Source organism: Plectropomus leopardus, chromosome 5 (genome assembly GCF_026936395.1).
Source record: "Plectropomus leopardus strain MGB_pleo_1.0 chromosome 5, ASM2693639v1, whole genome shotgun sequence".
In the NCBI taxonomy this organism is placed as follows: Eukaryota; Metazoa; Chordata; class Actinopteri; order Perciformes; family Serranidae; genus Plectropomus; species Plectropomus leopardus.
The window spans coordinates 24,745,035-24,764,440 of record NC_142180.1 but is presented as its reverse complement, the minus strand read 5'-3'; the positions used below and the strand labels follow the sequence as shown (position 1 = coordinate 24,764,440).

Below are 19,406 nucleotides of genomic sequence, written 5' to 3'. Positions count from 1 at the left end.
GCTTCTTACAGCCTTTATTTTTAATTCGGGTGGACTTTCTTTAAAGGGAATGTAGATAATTTATGTTGTCCCCTTTAAAACATTTACATTGTACAGCTTGATAATGGAATATGGAGAAATAAAAAGACAGGACCTTCCAAAGTCAAAGTCATATGAGAGTATATTTCAATGTCACAAGCCAAACTTGGTAAAATAACTCACTACAACTGAACCAATAGAGATTTAAGACAGAGTGGGTTGCCTCTCAGTACACTGCTTCACGTGACCTGTTTTACTTAATATTCGGAGCCCCATGCCCTCGGTGTCATGACACCAAATATAACCCCCATCCTTCCCCCTGTGTATAATAATTTAAAACATTCAACGATAGCATTTTTTAAAATTGTCTGAACTGAGAATAGATAAAAACACAATACCATCAAAAATAGAGAATGGTCAAGTAAGTAAACTTCATTAAAAAAACTATAAAGAAAAAAGGACAAAATGGAATGACAAGTTTTTCTTTGTGTAAGCATGTCAATGGAAGAGAAATAAAAAGGAAATAAAAAGTGTACATTCCTAATCATGCAATATACAAATTTTAATCAAATATGCACAGAAGGATGATCGGAATCAGGACAATGTATGATTAGGGGAGGTTTTTTTTCTGTTACATCAGTCATTTTCAGGAACAGGGAATACATATACTTATTTTCTATTGACATTCCTGAAATACAGCTGATCACTTCTGTATTCAGACTCTACCACTGGACAGAAGAGCTCGTGGAATGGCTGACCGGATGGTTCGGTCACAGACATCATTATCATAGTTGTTATCTACAAAAGCAGACATGTGAGGAGGGCCTTACCAGTAAATATGATCAGAGACGCAACCAAGTCAGTTTTTATCTTGCTACTACAAGGTTGAGTCGTGCTGGATCGGGTAGTGACGTCAGACATGAATGACAAAAACTAAAACATCAAGTACCTCTGAGAGAGTTCAAAGAGGCGGCCGTTACAAAAAAAATGGCCATCCATGTTCATAACAATGCACAAAAAAGTGGCAAGGCAGTTTCTGAAGGGAGAAGAAACACTGAGGGTGTATGCAGCTACTGTGATGCAACGTCAAGGTGGCACGGGCGTAAATGTTTCACATGAAAACAGACAAAACTGCACCCTGCTGTTGACAGAGTGGAAGCCATGTTGCCTAATACTGATTGAAAGAGAACTGGAAACCACTGAGCGACAAGCAGCCTCTGCTTACAGAGAGAACTTGCAACCTGAAGGATTTAAAGTAAAGACAGGTTGATAGTGTAACTGTGTCGTCCCTTAGAAAAAGGAGGCAGGACTGTCAGCTCTCTTTACACCAGATTATTGTGTCAATATAAAATGAGACAACACGCTCACTTAAACTTTTTTTTAAGACTGGGTGCTGAAACCTCAAAGTAGAAATTAATGATGTTAAGATCAAGACAGTGCCCCAATTGTTATATTTATTATTGCGAAATGGACGTTTTAGGCCAGACGCCTTTCCTAAGCGTGTAAATTGGCAGCGTAACATTGCCAATGTCCATGTGGTAATAATTAAAATTATAATCAGAGTGCTGTCCCGATCTTTGCTTTACTAGATTATTGTGTCACTAACTTGACACCATAGCGACACAAATAAGGGCCCTCAGCATCATGGCTGTTTCATGGAAATAACAGTATCCTTCTAAGTATTACAGTTATAAAACACCTTCTTTACAAACTGTGAGTTGAAGAAGAGGCCGATGAAAGTGGCACTGCCTGACAGTGACTGTCCTGTGGTGATATCTCACATTACGCTGCACACTTGTTCTCTGGAGTTTCATTTTAACATTTTAAAACACTGCCTTCAAATTAATCTTTTTTTTAAAGGAGTGATGTGTTAGAAGTTCTTGGGGAGTCAGAGAGCCTGTTTAGACCTGGTATTTACACGTGATTCGTCGATCAGAACAAAAGTGGACTGCCGAGACACATCGTCGTTCACGCCTGTGTCTATCATGCATCTCCAGCTGACCACTTGTGTTCAGATTTTTTTACTGACCCACACACAGGTATGACACCCACACTTCTGTGAGTACAGCTGCAGATAACGCCATGCTCAGAATTTGACACACCTCCCTCCATGGGGCAAAACACTTTGTCAAACTCAACATAAAATAGATAAGTTATAGAGCATTAAAACCACCACATCCTGGACTCATGATGTTGTCCTTAGCCACTTTTCCACTGCCTGTGCAAGGCGGGAATGCTGGAAATTTAAAAGTAGCTATCAGCAGTTAGTGGCTTACTCAAAGGAGAAGAGGAGCGGCTATAAATGTCTGCAAATTGCAAAAACAATGAGATTTGGGAGAGAATGAGATCAGCCGCCATACAATAAATATGGTAAATGATTGTTATTACCTTGTTATGCCATTGTTATTGTTTAGAAAGCGCTGTCGACACATGTTTTATGTCACACTTGAAGCTGATGCTGCTGTGGTACATGTCATGCCTCTTTTGATTACGGGATGCCATCATGCAGTCGATAATCACACACTGGAGCTGCATGATTCTACCATTATTTGGTTCTGTGTAAAAATGCAAAGGTGGCATGAAAAAGGGATTTTGTAGCAGCCTTAAAGCGCAATTTCTGTAGCGGGAAGTGGTTTGAGTAATTGCATCACAATGTGTCCTCACAGTCTTTTACACTTGTATTTGGTGGTGTCCGCTTGTGATCTGATCGCCCAAAACGCATGTTGATACCAGGTTTAAACCGGGTCAAACTGTAGCTAAGCACAGTTGATGAGGGAGCAGATATTTGGGGAAGGAGGTGGGGCTCCACAAGACTCATGAAGCGCTGGAGTAGGTCAGTGTGCACAGCTGAGGCACAGAGCAAAACCACTGATCTACTGTACAAATCACCCGTAGTGCCACACAAGGATTGTGTTGAATTAACAAGAGGAGATTTGCTCTGAGCCAAAAGGCAAGTAGGGCAACAGAAGTTTAAACTCCATGCCTTATATGTAGCTGTGGTTCCATCTCTGCACTATTCGAGCTGCAGGTGCTCAGTGCCTGGCGTTCTCCAGTCACCAAGTCAGTGATGGGTGAGCAGGTTAGAGTCCCCAGTTTTTCCAGCTAGAACCAGTCTGAGAAAGAGTCAGTCACATGGTTTTTCCCAGGCCTAAAAAGCCGAGCAGCACGCACACTGATGTTTAGTGGGCAGAAAGAAGAGGGCGAGACGAAGGCGCAGACAGGTTTCAGACAAAAATAAGAAAAAAGAAGACAAAACAAACAAAAAGCAAACCAAAGACAAAACCTTCCAAACAGTAAAATCACAATTCAACCATCAACAGTAAAAGTCCAGTTGTCAACGTTACATTACATGACTGTCACAGACTGAATTGCCAACAGAGTGAAGGGAGATACACAGAAAAAGAGCAGAGGACGCAGGGCATCCAGAAACAGGAGCTCAGTACAGAGTCAGAGTGGCTGTTGGGAGTTTGAAATCCAGGGAGGTAAAGATGAAAAGTGCGTTGCAGAGAAGACGGCGAACGTACACAGTGAGTCTGTAAAACAACATCAAGTGTTGGGGAGTGACCACAGAGCTCAGAGTGCAGAGCGACAATCACCGAAGAAGAAGGTAAGAGGATAGAAATGTTGCGAATCTGAGGACTAATAAATAGGGCGATACTGGAAGTGCCAGCCGCAGTGTTTTATAACATGATTATGTTGTGTTTCAGCGAGGGAGGGGGGTGGCATGGAGAGGTCGGGGGGCACCCTGGGGCTGTCGGACACAATCAGCACTGAGAGAAGGTCTGCTTGATCTCATCCAGCACATTCCCAAGCAGCGTCGGCTCGTCACATTTAGCATCGATGGACACTGTCTGACCAGACTGAGAGGAAGAAGAGAGAAAATCAAGGTCATGATCCAAAAGCCCACTTAAAAACATATTTATTTGTTATGAAAATTTTAATTGCAGAGGATAAAGGAGGAGTTTCATTTGTTCACTCACAGTTTTGACCAGCAGACAGACGTGGTGACCCTGGATAGACCTGCTGTACATGGAGGCACAGGAGTCGATCCTCTCCACAACTAAACCAACAAGACAAAAAGAGCAAGTGTCAGAAACACTCAGAACAACTGAAATCATATGATCTGATTACTCTGATCATAATCTGTGAGTAACGTTCACCATCAGAAAAACATGCTAAACCACAGAATGAGAGTAGAACAGACATTCACAATGATATGAACATAGCAGGATGCAGGGTTCCCACACATTTTCATGGATGACATTTCAAAACTTTTTCAGTCACTGTTTTTCTTGCCCCGTATTTTTCAAACAATTTGGATCTAAAATCTATGAGAACATAATTTCAACGAAGTGGCATACATGAGGGGAAAGAAGGAATGTGGTGAGAAAATGAAGAAACATATGTGATGGTAAACAAAAGGTCACATCCACTCATTAGAGCTGCGTCCTATCAACAGCCACAGAAAATAAATTTGCCCTTATGTAACATTACTTGGAAGGTTATCCAGATGATTACTGTAACAATTTCATGACACAAAAAAAAAAATTACAAGAATTTTCAGGCCTGGAAAACAGAATTATGAAATTCCATGACTTTTCCAGGTTTTTCCATGACCCTGAGAAACCTGTGGATCATCACAGCGGTGGCTGCTGTTTATTGTTTATTTTGACTAAACAAGAGCTGGTGAAGTTGGTGTACTGCTCATGTTTATCACTTTGTGCCCTTCTCTAAATTTAGACATTTTTGTGGGTCTGTGAATGCAGCAGAGGCGAAACCCATCATGACTTTTTTCTATCCCTCAGAGCTGATCAGGTAAGACTGATGGAAGAGAGGAGCGGCTGCTGCAGAGTGAGTAAAAATAAACTTTCAGACTCAGATCAGTAAATGGTTATTTCTCAATTTCACTGCGCCTGTAGTTCTGCTGCTCTGTCTGTGACAACAGTATGCTCTGCGCTCTGACAGTGAACGGTCATGCTCCAAAAATACAAAATCTATTTGTGGCAGCACCTGTTTTTATTGTGGCAGTCCGCCACAAAAAACAAATGTGTGGAGAAACTCTTGCGATTTACATTAAGTTAAAAAGACAATTATGTTAACAGTCTTAGTTTGGTGAAAGAAATGAGAAATGTTGTACAGCTGTATTTTTATCTTTAGTAAGGAAATTAAAGAATAGGCCAATACAGAGTTCTCAAACTTGTGAATGTGACACACTTTACAGCACCACTGCCTTCTGTTGTTAACAACTAACAACAATCACCATTTTCTTTTGTACTGATCAAACGAGCACAACAAACAGTTTAATGTGTGTTTTATTCTCATTCTGTTTTTTTATATACTTTCCTATGATTCTCACACAGTCCTGAAAAGAGCTGTAGTGCTGAATTCTCTACGTAAAACTGTTGATTCTTTTTTTTTTTTAAAACCAATATAAAATGGCCTTGATGTGTATTTGTACCAGAGAAATGGTGGTGGAAGCAGATCCTGGCCAGTAGATGGTGGAAGGGCATGTTGACTCCCTCCAGTCTGACAGAGCTGCACTTCAGGTCGCCCGACTCAAGCAGCTTTGCAAATGCATCACTGGCCAAACAAAACAAAAGGAACTCAGTTTTTAGTTTCTCTCGACGAAAACATGACAAAGAGCTAAGACAACTCGGAAACTAACAATCAAACATAAATTACATTTACTGCAGATATTCATTATCCCCAGATGATGATATGGTAAGGTTTTTTGGTGACTCACTGACTTTTCCTCTCGTGTCACCGTCAGTCATACATTTCCAATTTTACACAGAAAATATAAGAATCTACTCTGCAGGCTGACATAAAATTTACTCCATTTCCTTTGAAACATAAAACCGACTCTGTTAGGAACATTTTACTTTGAATTTGCAGAGAACATTTTTGGGTAAAGGTGCAAAAATGCTAAATTTTAATGATCGGTCTGAAGAGCTCCTAAAGAATGCAAGAAATGGTCAGTATGTAGTTTTTCACCATTATAATGTGGGTTGTACTGTCATGTGAATACACCAACCTGTAACATGGAGTAGTGATTAGGTAGGAGGTGCAGGTAAAGTGCAGTTTGAAGTCCAGTTTTTCATGAGTGGAGGAGTCCTCATTCTGCAGACACACAACAACAAATACAGAAAATCAATAACAAAGTAACGTGGCCCTTGAACGATTCTCTGTGGGCCTTCAGACCTGCAAAGAGATTTGGGTGAAGGGTTGATTTCCAAAGTGAAACCTGGAGCTGGTGAGTATTCCTTGGCTTGTTTAAGTAAACAGCCTCTGAACTGCTATGCCACCCTGCTGCCCCCCGAATGTTTTTGACATGAGTAGAATTAACAAAATGGGAACATAACTTTAAAGGCCCTTTTCCACTGGAGAAAAACCCACCAGCACCCAACAACATCTGGCTTTTGTATTTTAAGAGAAATGTTACAATCAGCGTTTATTTCCAGGACAAATTACTCTGCAGCAGTGAGGAGTATACACTGGCTTTTCACTCCTTTTCCGGAGCAATGCAATGACACGCCCTTACACAATACCAGGCGTCTCCGTCCAAGAAATACACGAACATTAAAATGAGTCTGCAACGAGTTTAAAAGAGTGACTGAATAAGTCAGAGATATAATTAAGAACTGACCCCAGTAACATTTTCATTGGCCTCCATGCTGCTTTCTACTGTTTACCAGCCTGTTTTCCACTACATTTATGACATCAAATATGACACAAAAAACAAACAAAAAAAACCAGAAAGGCAGACTTATCTAGGGCTATCAACTATTTTTAGCTGTTTTTTTCCACATTTAATAAATCTGCATATATACAAAGATTTGGGTGGATAAAGGGTATAACAAATCCAAGCAAACTCTGTAATATCTACCGTTTTTCAGTCTATGTTACACATGTTGCAGATGACAGCGGCACAATAAAAATATTATTGACAAAGTGTAGAATATGAGAGCATTTAAAAAAATAACATTAACTACACTTTAGGGAAGCTATGGTTGGTTTCTAATATGGTATCAAAACATATTATGTTTCTTTTAGGGTTTTTTTTGTCATTTGCATTTTGACTTGAGTATATGTGTGTGTGTTCCTCCTCACCTTTACTATGAAGGTGAGGGTTCCCTTCAGTTTCTGTGGCATTACGATGCTCTGCACGGTGAAGACGAACCGCGCCTCATTGGACACCCCTGAGGCACAAGAGAAAAGTTCACAGCCAAGTAATCAGACTTTATAAAACTTACAAAAGTGAGGCTTAAAATAGTCTGAGGTACACACTACTTCAAAACATTACAGTAAACCCAATGACTCAATGGCCCAATGCACATAACAGAGAAATCTGTATGTTGTTTATCTGTATTGTTCAGGTAATTTGACTCTTGTATTTTGCAGATTATCACTAACCAGGTGGAAGTTGAAAGGGGACGGTGAGGCCATCATGTGGACCCGACCCCTCTGGTCTCTGCAGCTTGGAGTTCAGGGAATCCAGGACGTTGAACTCCATGGATTTGAGGAAACTGTCACACTTGTTTTCAAATATAACAGACACCACCACCTGACTGCCATCCTGCAGGTTTCCTTGGATGTCGTTCACCTTTGTGGGAGGAAAAAGAGAGTAATTTTATTAAATAAATGCATTTGCCCTGGGAATGACTAACTCAGGCTGACTAATCCTCCCTCCTTGTATTTCACCGAGGGAAGATTGTTTAGAGAAGACAAACAGTACACACAGCAAATTTGATTCATAAACCTGTCACCAAAGCACACATCACTGTTTCCAGGAAACCAGTCGAAGCACAAGGAGAAAACCACAAGGACAGAATCATTCTCAGAAACGGAGTCTGCCTCTGAGGCCGATCCATGAAGAGCAACAAGGACAGAGTAAAGCACATCTAGAAAAGAGTTTTGTCATTGACAGAATGTTAACTAGTACCTGATCGGCATCCTCCATCATCTTTAAAGAGAGGGAGAGAGAAGGAGAGGATCTGCATGCATTGTTTTTTTACTGCCACTCTTGTCTCTGATAACTTTCACAATAATAAAAAGCCTAAACATGAACATTAAGATGATCGTTTCCACATTTGTCCACACAGAGGAACAGTGTTAAGGTTAGAATTTGCCCAGTGTTGAGGGAAAATTCAGGATTTTCCATGACCTAGATCTCAATAACGCCTTACTTATTTTTTATTTTGACACAATTACACAGCACAACAACGGGGTCGCTTAGGGGCAAACATCACATGTGGTCCGATGATCAAACACATTTTTTCCTTTTCACTGAGCAGACAGAAGTGTGTTCTGTAATCTGGCAAGCAAGCCCGTGTCTTTTCATCCTCCCTCTGCCATATTAAGTGAGTAAAAGAATGTAAACATGATTAAATCAGGTAGATAAACAACACAATCTGATGATGTTCGACCCATTCATGTGATGCTCTGTCGGAGGATTCTGGATATGGCTTTAGTTATAATAAATTAAATTAGTGAATTAAATTATGGCCAAAATGAGGCAAAATATTGGACAAAACAAGTAAGGATTAATGAGCAAATAAATAATTTTTTGAGCGTTGGTAAAAGTCACTTCTTCAGCACAATCCTGCCATCACTCACCATCTTGATGTAGGAGTTCTCAGCCAGCAGGCAGTAATTGGACATGGGCTGAAAGGAGAGAAGAGCTCAGGTCAGGGCAGGCATTCTCTGTCACTCTGTATGCTAACTAGGCAACAGGAGCTGGTTCGACCTGGTCGATGCATAACAAGCAAGGCAGAGTGTGTGTGTGTGTGTGTGTGTGTGTGTGTGTGTGTGTGTGTGTGTGTGTGTGTGTGTGTGTAGTGGTCAGGGGGTCTACCCAGTGGAGCTAAGAGGCAAAGATCAGAATGATGATAAATTTTACAAGCTAAATGCACCATCACATTATTTGTAGCTTTGAAGCCACTGACTTTTTACTTGTTTTTTTTTCTCTAAATGCATAAAACAAGAGTCCGTTCCATTTTTCTGGGAAGTCAGACTTTCTGAGTTTCCACACAGCAATTTCGACAGTAACGCCACCTAAAGTCAGGTTTCCAACTCAAAAAGTTGTCTGTTACAATCGGCATTTTTTCAACGACAAATTACTATATAGTGTATATTGGCTCCAGCTGTGATGGTTTTGATCACAGTGACGGAAAAACTACACCGTATTTTTCACTCATTTTCCAGCGCAATGCGATGACACGCCCTTACACAATACCAGGCGTTTCCATCCAAACACACAAACGCCTTTAAAATGAATCTGCACCGGGTTTAAAAGAGAGACTGAATAAGTCAGAGATATAATTAAGACGAAACCCCAGAAACATTTTCACTGGCCTCCATGCTGCTTTCTACTGTTTACTAGCCTATTTGCTGCCCTCATTTCTGACACCAAATATGACACAACAGTAAAAAAACAAAACAAACCAAAAAAACCCATAAAGGCATACTTATCTGGGCCATTTGGTCATGAATGATAGTACATTTTACTGCCCAAGTGCACCATCAAATTATTTGTAGCTTTGAAGTCATTGACTTGTGACTTTTTTTTCTCTCTACATAAAATAAGATTTTTTTTGGATAGTCAGAATTTCTGACCTCACCAACCCTGATCTCATAATCCAATGTGGCTGTACGCACATCAACAGTAGTAAAAGTTCTAGTAATATACAGTTTATTACCACTTCTGTCATTTTTGTGTCTCGCTAAAACAGTCATACACACAGTCGTGTCAAACTTTGATCTGTTGTCATGCTGTCATGGTGATTATGGGTGCAAAAATACAGTGTAATGCATTCTTATCGACTGGTATTGCTAACCACGTCTAACCTGGGCTGAACTAGAATTGCTAGCAACATCTTGTTTTTCCGGCATGTTCTACTGAAATCATCTCAGGTGTGACGTTATTCCCACCTTTGGCTTCTGAGGTAAATAGAAGCAGCATAAAACCTGCTATTCTCAGTGTGCTGAATGATTTCATTCACACTTCTGGTTGAGGTTAGGCTGTGAAATGCTGATTAAAAAACACTGACCGGCAGAGGCTCTTCCTCCTCCACAGTGCCATTTTGCACTGACTCCTCTTCACCTCCTTCACTGTGGTGATGATGATGATGATGCTTCTTCTTCTTTTTCTTCTCTTTCTCTTCCTTCTCCTTTTTCTGCTTCTTCTTCTTGTGTTTGGAGGACTTCTAATAATTGAAATCCAACAAGGAAGGGGCAGACAATTTATTAGATATTCTCGAGGTTGAAAACTGAATTTGTAAAGAATCATGGCTCCTGGTGGAGATATTCCTCCAGAGACTCTGTAAGAACTAGCAGGTCCCTGGTACATCATTTACACAAACGTGTGAGAATAAGAGCTGCTAATGTGCTGCATCCCGTCAGGTCACTGTGAACTCGAATCTCCGTGGCCAAACTTTCTACTTCACAATTATCGCTTCATCGGTGGTGACTCACCGTCTCCTCCATCTCGGTGTCTTTGGGCTCATCGGGCTCGGAGTCTGGCGCTGTGCCAGAGGCCGCCTCAGGCACGGGGGCTGCTTCTGCTTCTGCTGCTGCTACTGTTGCTACTTCCTGTGCAGACACACACCACCAGAAAAAAAAAACACATGAAGGTATTAGCAGTGAGCAACCGTAGCATGTGACACATACAGTAGTGATTGCCACTTCTGTGTTGATAGAGGTAAGTGAAGTTAGTGAGTTTACTCATTCATTAAAGTCATTCACGATCGGCTGCGACCTACGAGCTCTTTGATACCGGAAACATAAACCTGATTTGCTAAAACCAAGTGCATTACATGCAGCACTGCTAACCAGTCAAAAAGTTAAACCACAAAATTGCCTGCCTGTGAAACCAACAAGTTTGTTGTGTCTGTGGATATTTGTAAATGTGCAGTGGCTTTGTTTTGGGCTGTTGGATCGACTGCATTAACCAGTAACACGAGCTGCTGCTAACTGATTTGATTTACAGGATACTAGTGAGAGCCTGCATGTATTCTATAGGAAGCTCCTTATGGTTCAAATCTGTGATGCTAGCGTGACAGCCAATACAAAAACATGTCTTCCACATGGACATGTCAAGGCATGTCTTTTAAATGTAGTTTTCTAGGTCAAAGGTGCTTTTACTGTAGGGGTTCACAGCTCACATGATTAAAAACAGAATTCCTAAAAGCAAAGTTAAAATGCAAGCTGTGTTTCAGGAGAAGTGTGATATTTTGAGGAACACAGTTATTCCCTTTATTGCTGAAAGTTAAACAAGAAGATTGATGCCATGCTCTTATCTGTCCATTTAATATGGAGGTGGAGCTTTAAGTCTTGGCTTAACATAAAGACTGAAAATGGGGGAAATAGCAAGTCTGACTCTATCAGAAGGAAACAAATCCTTGATCTCAAGCAGTCAAGTAATTTTTCAAATGCTTTTCATTAAAAAACAAAGTTTAAAAGTGAAAAGGGTTGCTACATTTATCTGTGCATTACCGCAACCAACTGCAGGACTGGTAAATACACTGCCTGTGCGCATGCATGTGCATTAAAACAAAATAGGGACTAACTCACAACAACAAAGCTCCACCGCACTACTAGTAACCCAAAATTCCACATGGTAACTTTAACTCTGCCCTACTTCCAGGAATCTTTTTGGAATCTTTGTAAATTATATTTTCTGTCTCTCTGTGTACAACTTTGACATTCAAAAGGTCAAACAGAAACAAGGACGAGCACGGCCCCACATGTGATCATGGAGGAAGCAGTCAGAGGACACATGTGGCAATGCGGTGGCGACAGGAACACAAGAAACTGACTCCAGGCCACATTCCAGGGAGCCTCAGACAACCTCCGCTCACTTGTCACCACCACCAACACAACAATAACGACATCTACTTAAGACCGACACGACACCCAGCGAACAAAACAAAAGCTGAGGAAGGGAACCATGGGCATTGTGAGAAACATTCGCACATACTGTGAACACAGGCATACATACACACATGCTGGAAAAAAAATAGGAAGGCTGGAGAATGAGAGAGGAAAGTGTTATGTGACCTGTGAAAGAGAGGAAGTCGTGTCAAAAAGGTGAGGTGAGGTGAAGAAAATATAAACTGTAAAGCAACAGAGAGAGAACATATGGCAACCCCCCCGCCCAAAAAAAGAACATATGAGGTAGATCAATAAAACATGGAGTTATGAAAGATAGATAAGAAAGAGAGATATATTGAGAAGGGGAGAGGGGGGACGACTCAACCTGGGTGTTAGAGGGCACTGGAGCGTTTGAGAGCCAGAAATCCAGATCCGAAACCTAGAAGAGGCAGGGAGGGAGAGGAGTGCGAGGAGGTGAGAGGGGTGAGGGCCAAACAGGTTCAGTATCTTTCTACTATTCATGGAAATGGATACAGAGATTACGCTGTTCTATTTCATGAATAAATCAAGTATTTGGCAACAGACTGCGCTGTCGGCTATGAGGAAACGGATACTTGATCACTAAAGCTGATTGAAAGACAGGCTGGGAGGAAGCAATGGTAGTGTTGAGTCAATGAAAATGATCAGATATCTGTATGCATGTACCCTTTAAGCAGAAATTGTAGACTACATATATCATAATACATTTTTAATCATAAATGATATATCAGATTATCTAATTTAATGAGAAGTCTGGGTCAGATCAGATTTGACATATAATCTCTGTTGCTAGGTAGGAAACATCCTCGCTCCGCCCTTTTGTGAGGACATACCTCAGCACTGGTGGAGGTGGGCGGTGCAGCCACCTCGCTAGCTTCTTCTGATTGGACCACAGGCTCGTCTGCCTGACCCCCGAGAAGATCCTCCCCCTTGTCTTCATGTTTGTGTTTCTTCTTCTTCTTCTCTTCTTTGCTCTTCTACAAAAACAGGAGAACCAATTCAGCTCTGTGTCAGTTGAAAACAACAACCTCTGACTCATCTCGTCATAATGGTTGACAGCTCCTTGTTGTTTTTCCCCCTCGCTCAAACCGCTCCATAAATCTGATTTACTGGTTTTAACAAGCAGTTTTTAGACAGAATACGGCGAGTGTGGTTTCCAAAACATTTTACCCTCACCTTCCTATCCCGGTCTTTATCCTTCTTCTTCTCTCTCTTTTCTTTGCTGCTCTTCTTCTTGGGCTCCTGTGAAGCGGCACTCTCTGCGTCTCCATCTTCAGCTGGGCTTTTGAGAGCCTCCGCTGCGCGGTGTGACCGGACGGGCAGCTTCTCACTGTCAGCCAGTGGCCTGGACAAACAAAGATGCACAAATACACACATTGACTTTGTTTAGATGAGGGCTTATGAGATGATCATGGTCCACCTGGAATTGTTGCCATCATCCGAAAAAACATCTTTACTTTCTTTTACTTAGATACTTTTTGTTTTGTAATGAGTATTTATCTGTTGGAAAAGGTGAACAAGGACTGAAGGGTGCAGCAATCTACCGTACTCAGGCACATTTTCTGCACTGTGCAGCAGCCAGGTCTCATTCAAAGCGTTGCATGAAGCCATTCCTCTGGCAGAGCTAGAAGCACTTGAACTTCCCAGACAGCTAAAAGCTACACCAATAAATTCCTCCATATTGAACTGATAAGAGCCGTCAAGCTTATTTTCCCCAAGCCTGACCCTTTAAAGCAATAACCAAATGCACTGCAGCCCCCTGCTGGTTATTCTCTATAAAAAACACACCACTTTTTGGCATAATGCTTGTGTGTGTGTGTTTACACTGTTTTTATTTTCAGTTAAGCTTTTCTTAGTTATAATATGCATAACATAATATGCATTTATTATTTGGGCTTTAACTTCTTAAAAACTGCCTTGTTTTGTTATTTTTATTTTACTGAGGGAAATATTCATTGAAAGAAGAAGCCATGACAGAAATGTATGTTCTGCAGACAGATGTTTCCTACAGATGTTTCCAATACATTCTTAAGAATCTCTACTCATCTTCATTTCTTAGTCTTAAACATGAGTTTGACCTCATTACATAAAAGTATCTGTAAATGATCTACCATAAATCACAGCATTTGTCTAAGGGCACATGTGCTTGTTATTTCCACCAAGGGCAGGCAAGGAGAATCCACTTAAAAAACAGCTGGTTAGAATTTGGAGGCCGAGCTCTAGGAAGATCCGGGAAATGTGAGCAAAAGAACTATAGTACCTAACTCCTGGGATGAGTTTCCTAAAAGCATATTGATGCTAATGGAAAAACAAGTGCCAAAATGCTTTTAGGAGCTTATTCCAGGAGGACAGGTAGGGAAGGATTATGTCCTGAGAACATCAGCAGCAGCCAGTTTTAAGTTATTTTTTTTCTATGAAACAATGTGACAGTAATCAAAGATATATTCTCTTTGGAAGACAAAACAACTGTACAACAGTTTCTTTAGAAATAGGGTAATATGCTGCTGATATTGTCAAGCTTATAAAAGATTTAGAAAAAAAGAAGCAGGGTAAAGAGAAAATGGATATGGAGTATACATTAGGTTAAAGGCTGCAATCAATAGATATTGGAAATACTGGGAAAGAAGAGCTAAATGAGGGAGCAAATACTGCGCACTCCGAATGAGGAAAGAAAGGACAGCTATGTTAGAGAGGGGAGCAAGACAGCTACTTGGAGAGAGAGAAAGAGACAGAGAGGCAATCCATGAACAGTCAGAGCCGCAGTCCTTTAGCTGGGGTGCTACTCACCTTCGCCCAGCCATCTCCACCAAGCTGCCCACACAAAGAGGCAGTGATGGGTGTGTGGAGGCATAGAAAAGAGGAAGCAGAAAGCAGACCGCCATGAGAAGAAGTGAGAGGAGGGAAAGGGCCAAGTCACATCAGCTGTGACTCTAAGGCCGGGACGGTCAGGAAATAATCAGGCTGAGAAAACATCCAAATTTAGAAAAAGTCATACAAGATCGAGCTCTAAATTTGGACTGAGAATCACAGTTTTAACGATTGGTTGAGGCTCAGTCAGATATGTAAATGATGGGTTTCAGCAACTCAGACAGTGTGTGCTTATGTCAAGAGTAACATTCAGACGAGGGTCAGATCATGTGTAGAATACATATACATAGCGTAGACTCACTTGTCAAGGTCGATGTCCAGGGCTTTATGAGGGTCATTGGGATCTTTGTCGTCATCATCACTGGGTAAGGCATTCTGAAATCAATGAAACAGAATTATAACTCTCGAAATGAATCTACATCCACAACACACAGACTGTGTGATCTGCTGAGATATTGACTTTCAGAGTCAGAGAACCAAAAAAAGGAGTGATTATAGTATTTAATTCCGATATGTGTCCACACTCAGACTTATGAATAACTGTGCTTTGGGTAATAATAAGGTCAAAGTGATGTGTAATAGGTCTGCACAAGTATGATGACAACATACCAGGTGACACGTACATTAATTTAAGCACTGTAATACAGTTATCTTTTCATTAGTTCTTGACTTAAAACTTAACTTGGATTTATTTCATCATTGGAGCAATATGCATTTAAGATAATCACCGGCACACAGGGTACAAAATTAACACCATCCATTGGCCAAATATGCAAGGGGCTTATGGTTTGCTTCACTTAACAGTCAAAATTACACTGGTAATTTGTTTTGCTGGTAAAATTTGGACATCAACTAGCCATTTAGCCAGTGACAGAGAGTTTAATTTTGCACCCTGCCTGCAAATGTATTTTTGTATCTGTTTGGGACGAGGAAAACAACAGAAAGCATTTCCAGAGTGTAACAGCAGTCACAGACTGTGACGACAATCTGTAGTGTTGGTTTCGGCTGTTTTCTCTCTTGTGCGTGGCTGCTCGTAAACGGAAAAAATAAAATGGCCGAATAATAATGTAAAGTGATCCACCGCGTCACTTAAGCTAGCACTATAAACAGAGACACGTTCCACGTGTTGATATTCCCAGATTATCATGCCTGTCTTGATAAAGTGCTCCGGGCAGCCTTTTTTTCCAGCTCGATCTCCGGAGCAAACAATGCTTTGACCAGGTGCAGCTTACTGTATTACGACACACATTTTTGCAAATCAATGTATTTCTGCAATCTATAACATCAATGACGTTGATGAGTTGCCCATGCCCTAGTAAATTTTAGTCTCATGTATAAGGCAAAATACCAATGCAATCAATGTGTTTTATTACTATGAGTCAGGGTGCCTGTCAGTTCTAAATACTTTATGATTATGATGTTTCTGGAGCGTACCTCTGGCATCTCCTCGGTAACAATGTCGACCATGTGTGCAGGCGTGATGTCCTCCTCGCTCTCTGGGCCTGAATCGTGTTTCTTCCCTCGTCCGCTGCGCTTTTCTTTCCTCTTCTTCTTTTCCTTCTTCTTCTTCTCTGCTCTCTCTTTCTGCCGACGTTCCTCCTCCAGTTTCACATACTGGTCAGACATAGGCAGACCTTTGGGACAAAAGAAACATTTATTATGCCTCAGATTTTAATAATCAGACAATTATTAATAGAAAATCCAGTAGAGAAGGTAAATACAGAAGAGAAGCGAGTTTATTTGCATTTTTTAAAAAATGCCTGAACCATGACAGTATCTTCATGATATTGCAGCATGATGTTGGAGACGATGGCAGAAAAGTCAGCCATTTTTATTTGTATCATTTTGAAAGTTGCAATTGTGAAATGAGTGTTTTGTTATGGATTTTAAAACAGTGTGTGTTACCTGGGACTTTGAGAGGCACACTGAGGTCAATTTGCACGACTGGGATGTGCTCCACTCCAGGGGCCTCCTGGTACACCTGCGCAGGGGAAACATTCGTTTAAAACACACTTGTTAGTTTATATATTTCAAACACAAGACACACTACATGTACCGTAAAACTTTAGTTATAAGCCTAGTCTCAATTTAACGCCCGCTCCCTTTTACTGGCCGGGTGTGGCGACACAAACAAGGTTGTTGGCTACGCACTGGAGGTAAAGTTAGTTAGCTGCTTAGATAACACATACAATATGTATATATGTTTAAACTTTTGTCAATATGAACATGCTACACGCATGGTTAGCATGGCAGGTAGTTTTATCAGCATAGTAAATAAGAGAGATGCAAAAAAAGTGATTAGTAGATGTAGAAGACCATCTTTATAAAAGCTAGGGAAAATTGTCCAGTCAACTATATTCATAATTTCATATTTAAAATTATTTTACAGAATGATTATAATTCTTAAGATCTTTTTTTCCAGGTATTTCTCACTTTGTATTTTTTTGTTTTACTTTGTTTGTTTGTTATTTGGGTTTTTGTTTAGGTTGTTTGGTTCAGGTAGTTTTCTTCTGGGTCATTTCTTCTTCTGTTGCTCATTACATTCTTCCCATGTTAATGAAAAACATAAATAAACAAAACCAATTTGCCCAGGTCTCAAAAGGTTAAATAAATAATTTGATTGTATTTCCCCTTTTTGCTGAACAACAGTTTTGTGTGAAAGGAAATAAAAGCCCATCCCATACAGCAGCCTGTCCAAAATATTAGCCTGTTGAGTTCAATCATTTAAGCAAATCACAGCCTGGGCTATTAATTGAAGTTCTGTGGTATATAATATGCTGCAGTTATTACAGAGCAGATGCAACAGAGACACATAAAGCCAGTCTAGAAAACAGACTCTTGTGATGAGTGGGAAAGCACACCTTTTGAGAGGATGGCGAGGCCTTGATGTAGAATGGGTTGTTGGCTTGCTCCTGCTTTCTGGCTTCTCTCCTCTGGGAGACAGAAAAAAAATAGTCACATGAATTAATCAATGAAGGCACAGCCTACCTCAGTTTAGCATGAGAGGGGAACCTCATGGGAAGGCAGATTCACAGTAAAACTTAGACAAAGTCAATATTGTTTTGAAGATGTGGAAAAACACCTGAAAAACACCTTCATATCCAATTCTTGCATTATATATGAATGTTTTGACTATTTCCAGTTACAAGGGGGAAATATAGATAAATATGTACATACATGAATGTGAATCTATACTATTCACGGAAGAATTTTGCTTGTTCATTTCAACAATGGTTCATCGACCAGCTCACCCTTGCCAGCTCCTTCTCGTCCACCTCTGTGTGACGGGGGCGGGAGTGTTTGGGCTCCTCCTTGGCAAAAATAGCCTTGGGCTGCTCATCCTCAGACTCGCTCTCAGACGGAGGCTCGTTGATCCAGGCATCCAAGTCAAGACTGCACAAACAGACTCAGTTACACTTCACTGGTCTCACAGAGACATGCAAGTTTCCGCTTATCTCGGTGGTTGACCACAACAGTATAAACATTTTTTTCTTTGATTTTATATACTCTACTTTTATGCTTTTTTATGCTTATTTTATTAATAATGTCAGTGGGTTATATTTTATTTTCCATTTTATGTTATGCACTCTGTGCACTAAATTTTCATCCTTATTTTATCTTAGTCTTACTAGTATTATCAACTGGATTTTACCCATTTGAAGATGCATTCTATTTATTCTGTTCTGATTTTATTTTATTTTTACATGCAGGTTTTTTATGTCTTTTTGTCTTTGATGTATTTCTGATGTGAAGCACTTGGTGCATTTAATTTCTTTCTTGTAAAGCACATTGGGCTGCATTTCTTGTGTGGAAGGTGCTTTACAAATAAAGTTTATAACTATTATTATTATGGATTTCACTAAACAAGATTAGAGATGCAGTCATGTCAAACTATGTAATACTATGGTTTTAAAGAGGACCTATTATGACTATTTTCAGGTTTATACTTTTATTTTGTGTTTGTACTAGAACATGTTTACATGCTTTAATTTTCAAAAAACACTTATTTTCTTCACACTGTCTGTGCTGGAACACCTGTATTCACCCTTTGTCTGGGACGCTCACTTTAGCTCCTGTCTCTTTAAACCCCTCTCCCCAAAAAGCCCTGTCTGCTTTGATTAGTCAGTGTTTCTGGGTTTTTTAAATCTGCGCTTTTGGCGTCTATGACACGCCTTTGCAGCTGGGGGAATGACTTTGACAGAGTATAGTGGCAATTTCTACCACGAAAAAAATTACCAATTAAAGCCTCTAAACACAACTGGACATGTTCTAGTAGGTAAATGATCTGGAATCTGGGAGAAATTTGTATCGGCAGCCAAGAGGCAGGTGGTGAGACAGGTAAAAATACAAATAAATGATCCAGGAAGTCTCAAATTACTGCAGACAACCACAGAAAAATACCAAGGCACTCCCTCTTCAGGTAAAATAATCTCATACATTTATACTTCTAGAATAGGAAATAAAAAAATCAACGCAATCGCATTTAGGTCATAATCATTGCTCATGAACTATCTGCACTAATCTGACACTTCCTTATCTTGTTTTTTTTACTTGTAGTAATGTACCTGGAGCAGATGACGTCAGCTTGTAGCCAAGGCAGGAAAAACACT

The 19,406-nt window shown here is 40.4% G+C and overlaps 1 protein-coding gene across 5 annotated transcripts in view; it reads right to left on the bottom strand.

Annotated features, from left to right (window-relative positions):
* Nucleotides 1-19,406, bottom strand: part of ap3d1 (adaptor related protein complex 3 subunit delta 1) — a 36,008-nt gene continuing 16,602 nt past the window's right edge. Inside the window, exons 17-35 of one of the 5 annotated variants that reach the window (XM_042481231.2) lie at nucleotides 18,048-18,189; nucleotides 17,658-17,729; nucleotides 16,702-16,777; nucleotides 16,231-16,430; nucleotides 15,098-15,171; nucleotides 14,716-14,739; nucleotides 13,105-13,273; nucleotides 12,762-12,905; nucleotides 12,275-12,328; nucleotides 10,492-10,608; nucleotides 10,068-10,223; nucleotides 8,635-8,682; nucleotides 7,961-7,981; nucleotides 7,432-7,621; nucleotides 7,129-7,217; nucleotides 6,053-6,138; nucleotides 5,477-5,598; nucleotides 3,999-4,078; nucleotides 1-3,878 (exon numbers count right to left, since the gene is read on the bottom strand). In XM_042481231.2, coding sequence (XP_042337165.1) covers nucleotides 3,783-3,878; nucleotides 3,999-4,078; nucleotides 5,477-5,598; nucleotides 6,053-6,138; nucleotides 7,129-7,217; nucleotides 7,432-7,621; nucleotides 7,961-7,981; nucleotides 8,635-8,682; nucleotides 10,068-10,223; nucleotides 10,492-10,608; nucleotides 12,275-12,328; nucleotides 12,762-12,905; nucleotides 13,105-13,273; nucleotides 14,716-14,739; nucleotides 15,098-15,171; nucleotides 16,231-16,430; nucleotides 16,702-16,777; nucleotides 17,658-17,729; nucleotides 18,048-18,189 — 1,960 coding nt within the window. In that variant the 3' untranslated portion in view covers nucleotides 1-3,782. The remainder of the gene's footprint in view (nucleotides 3,879-3,998; nucleotides 4,079-5,476; nucleotides 5,599-6,052; nucleotides 6,139-7,128; nucleotides 7,218-7,431; nucleotides 7,622-7,960; nucleotides 7,982-8,634; nucleotides 8,683-10,067; nucleotides 10,224-10,491; nucleotides 10,609-12,274; nucleotides 12,329-12,761; nucleotides 12,906-13,104; nucleotides 13,274-14,715; nucleotides 14,740-15,097; nucleotides 15,172-16,230; nucleotides 16,431-16,701; nucleotides 16,778-17,657; nucleotides 17,730-18,047; nucleotides 18,190-19,406) is intronic. The other 4 variants (XM_042481238.2, XM_042481251.2, XM_042481245.2 and 1 more) reach the window with 4 other exon arrangements.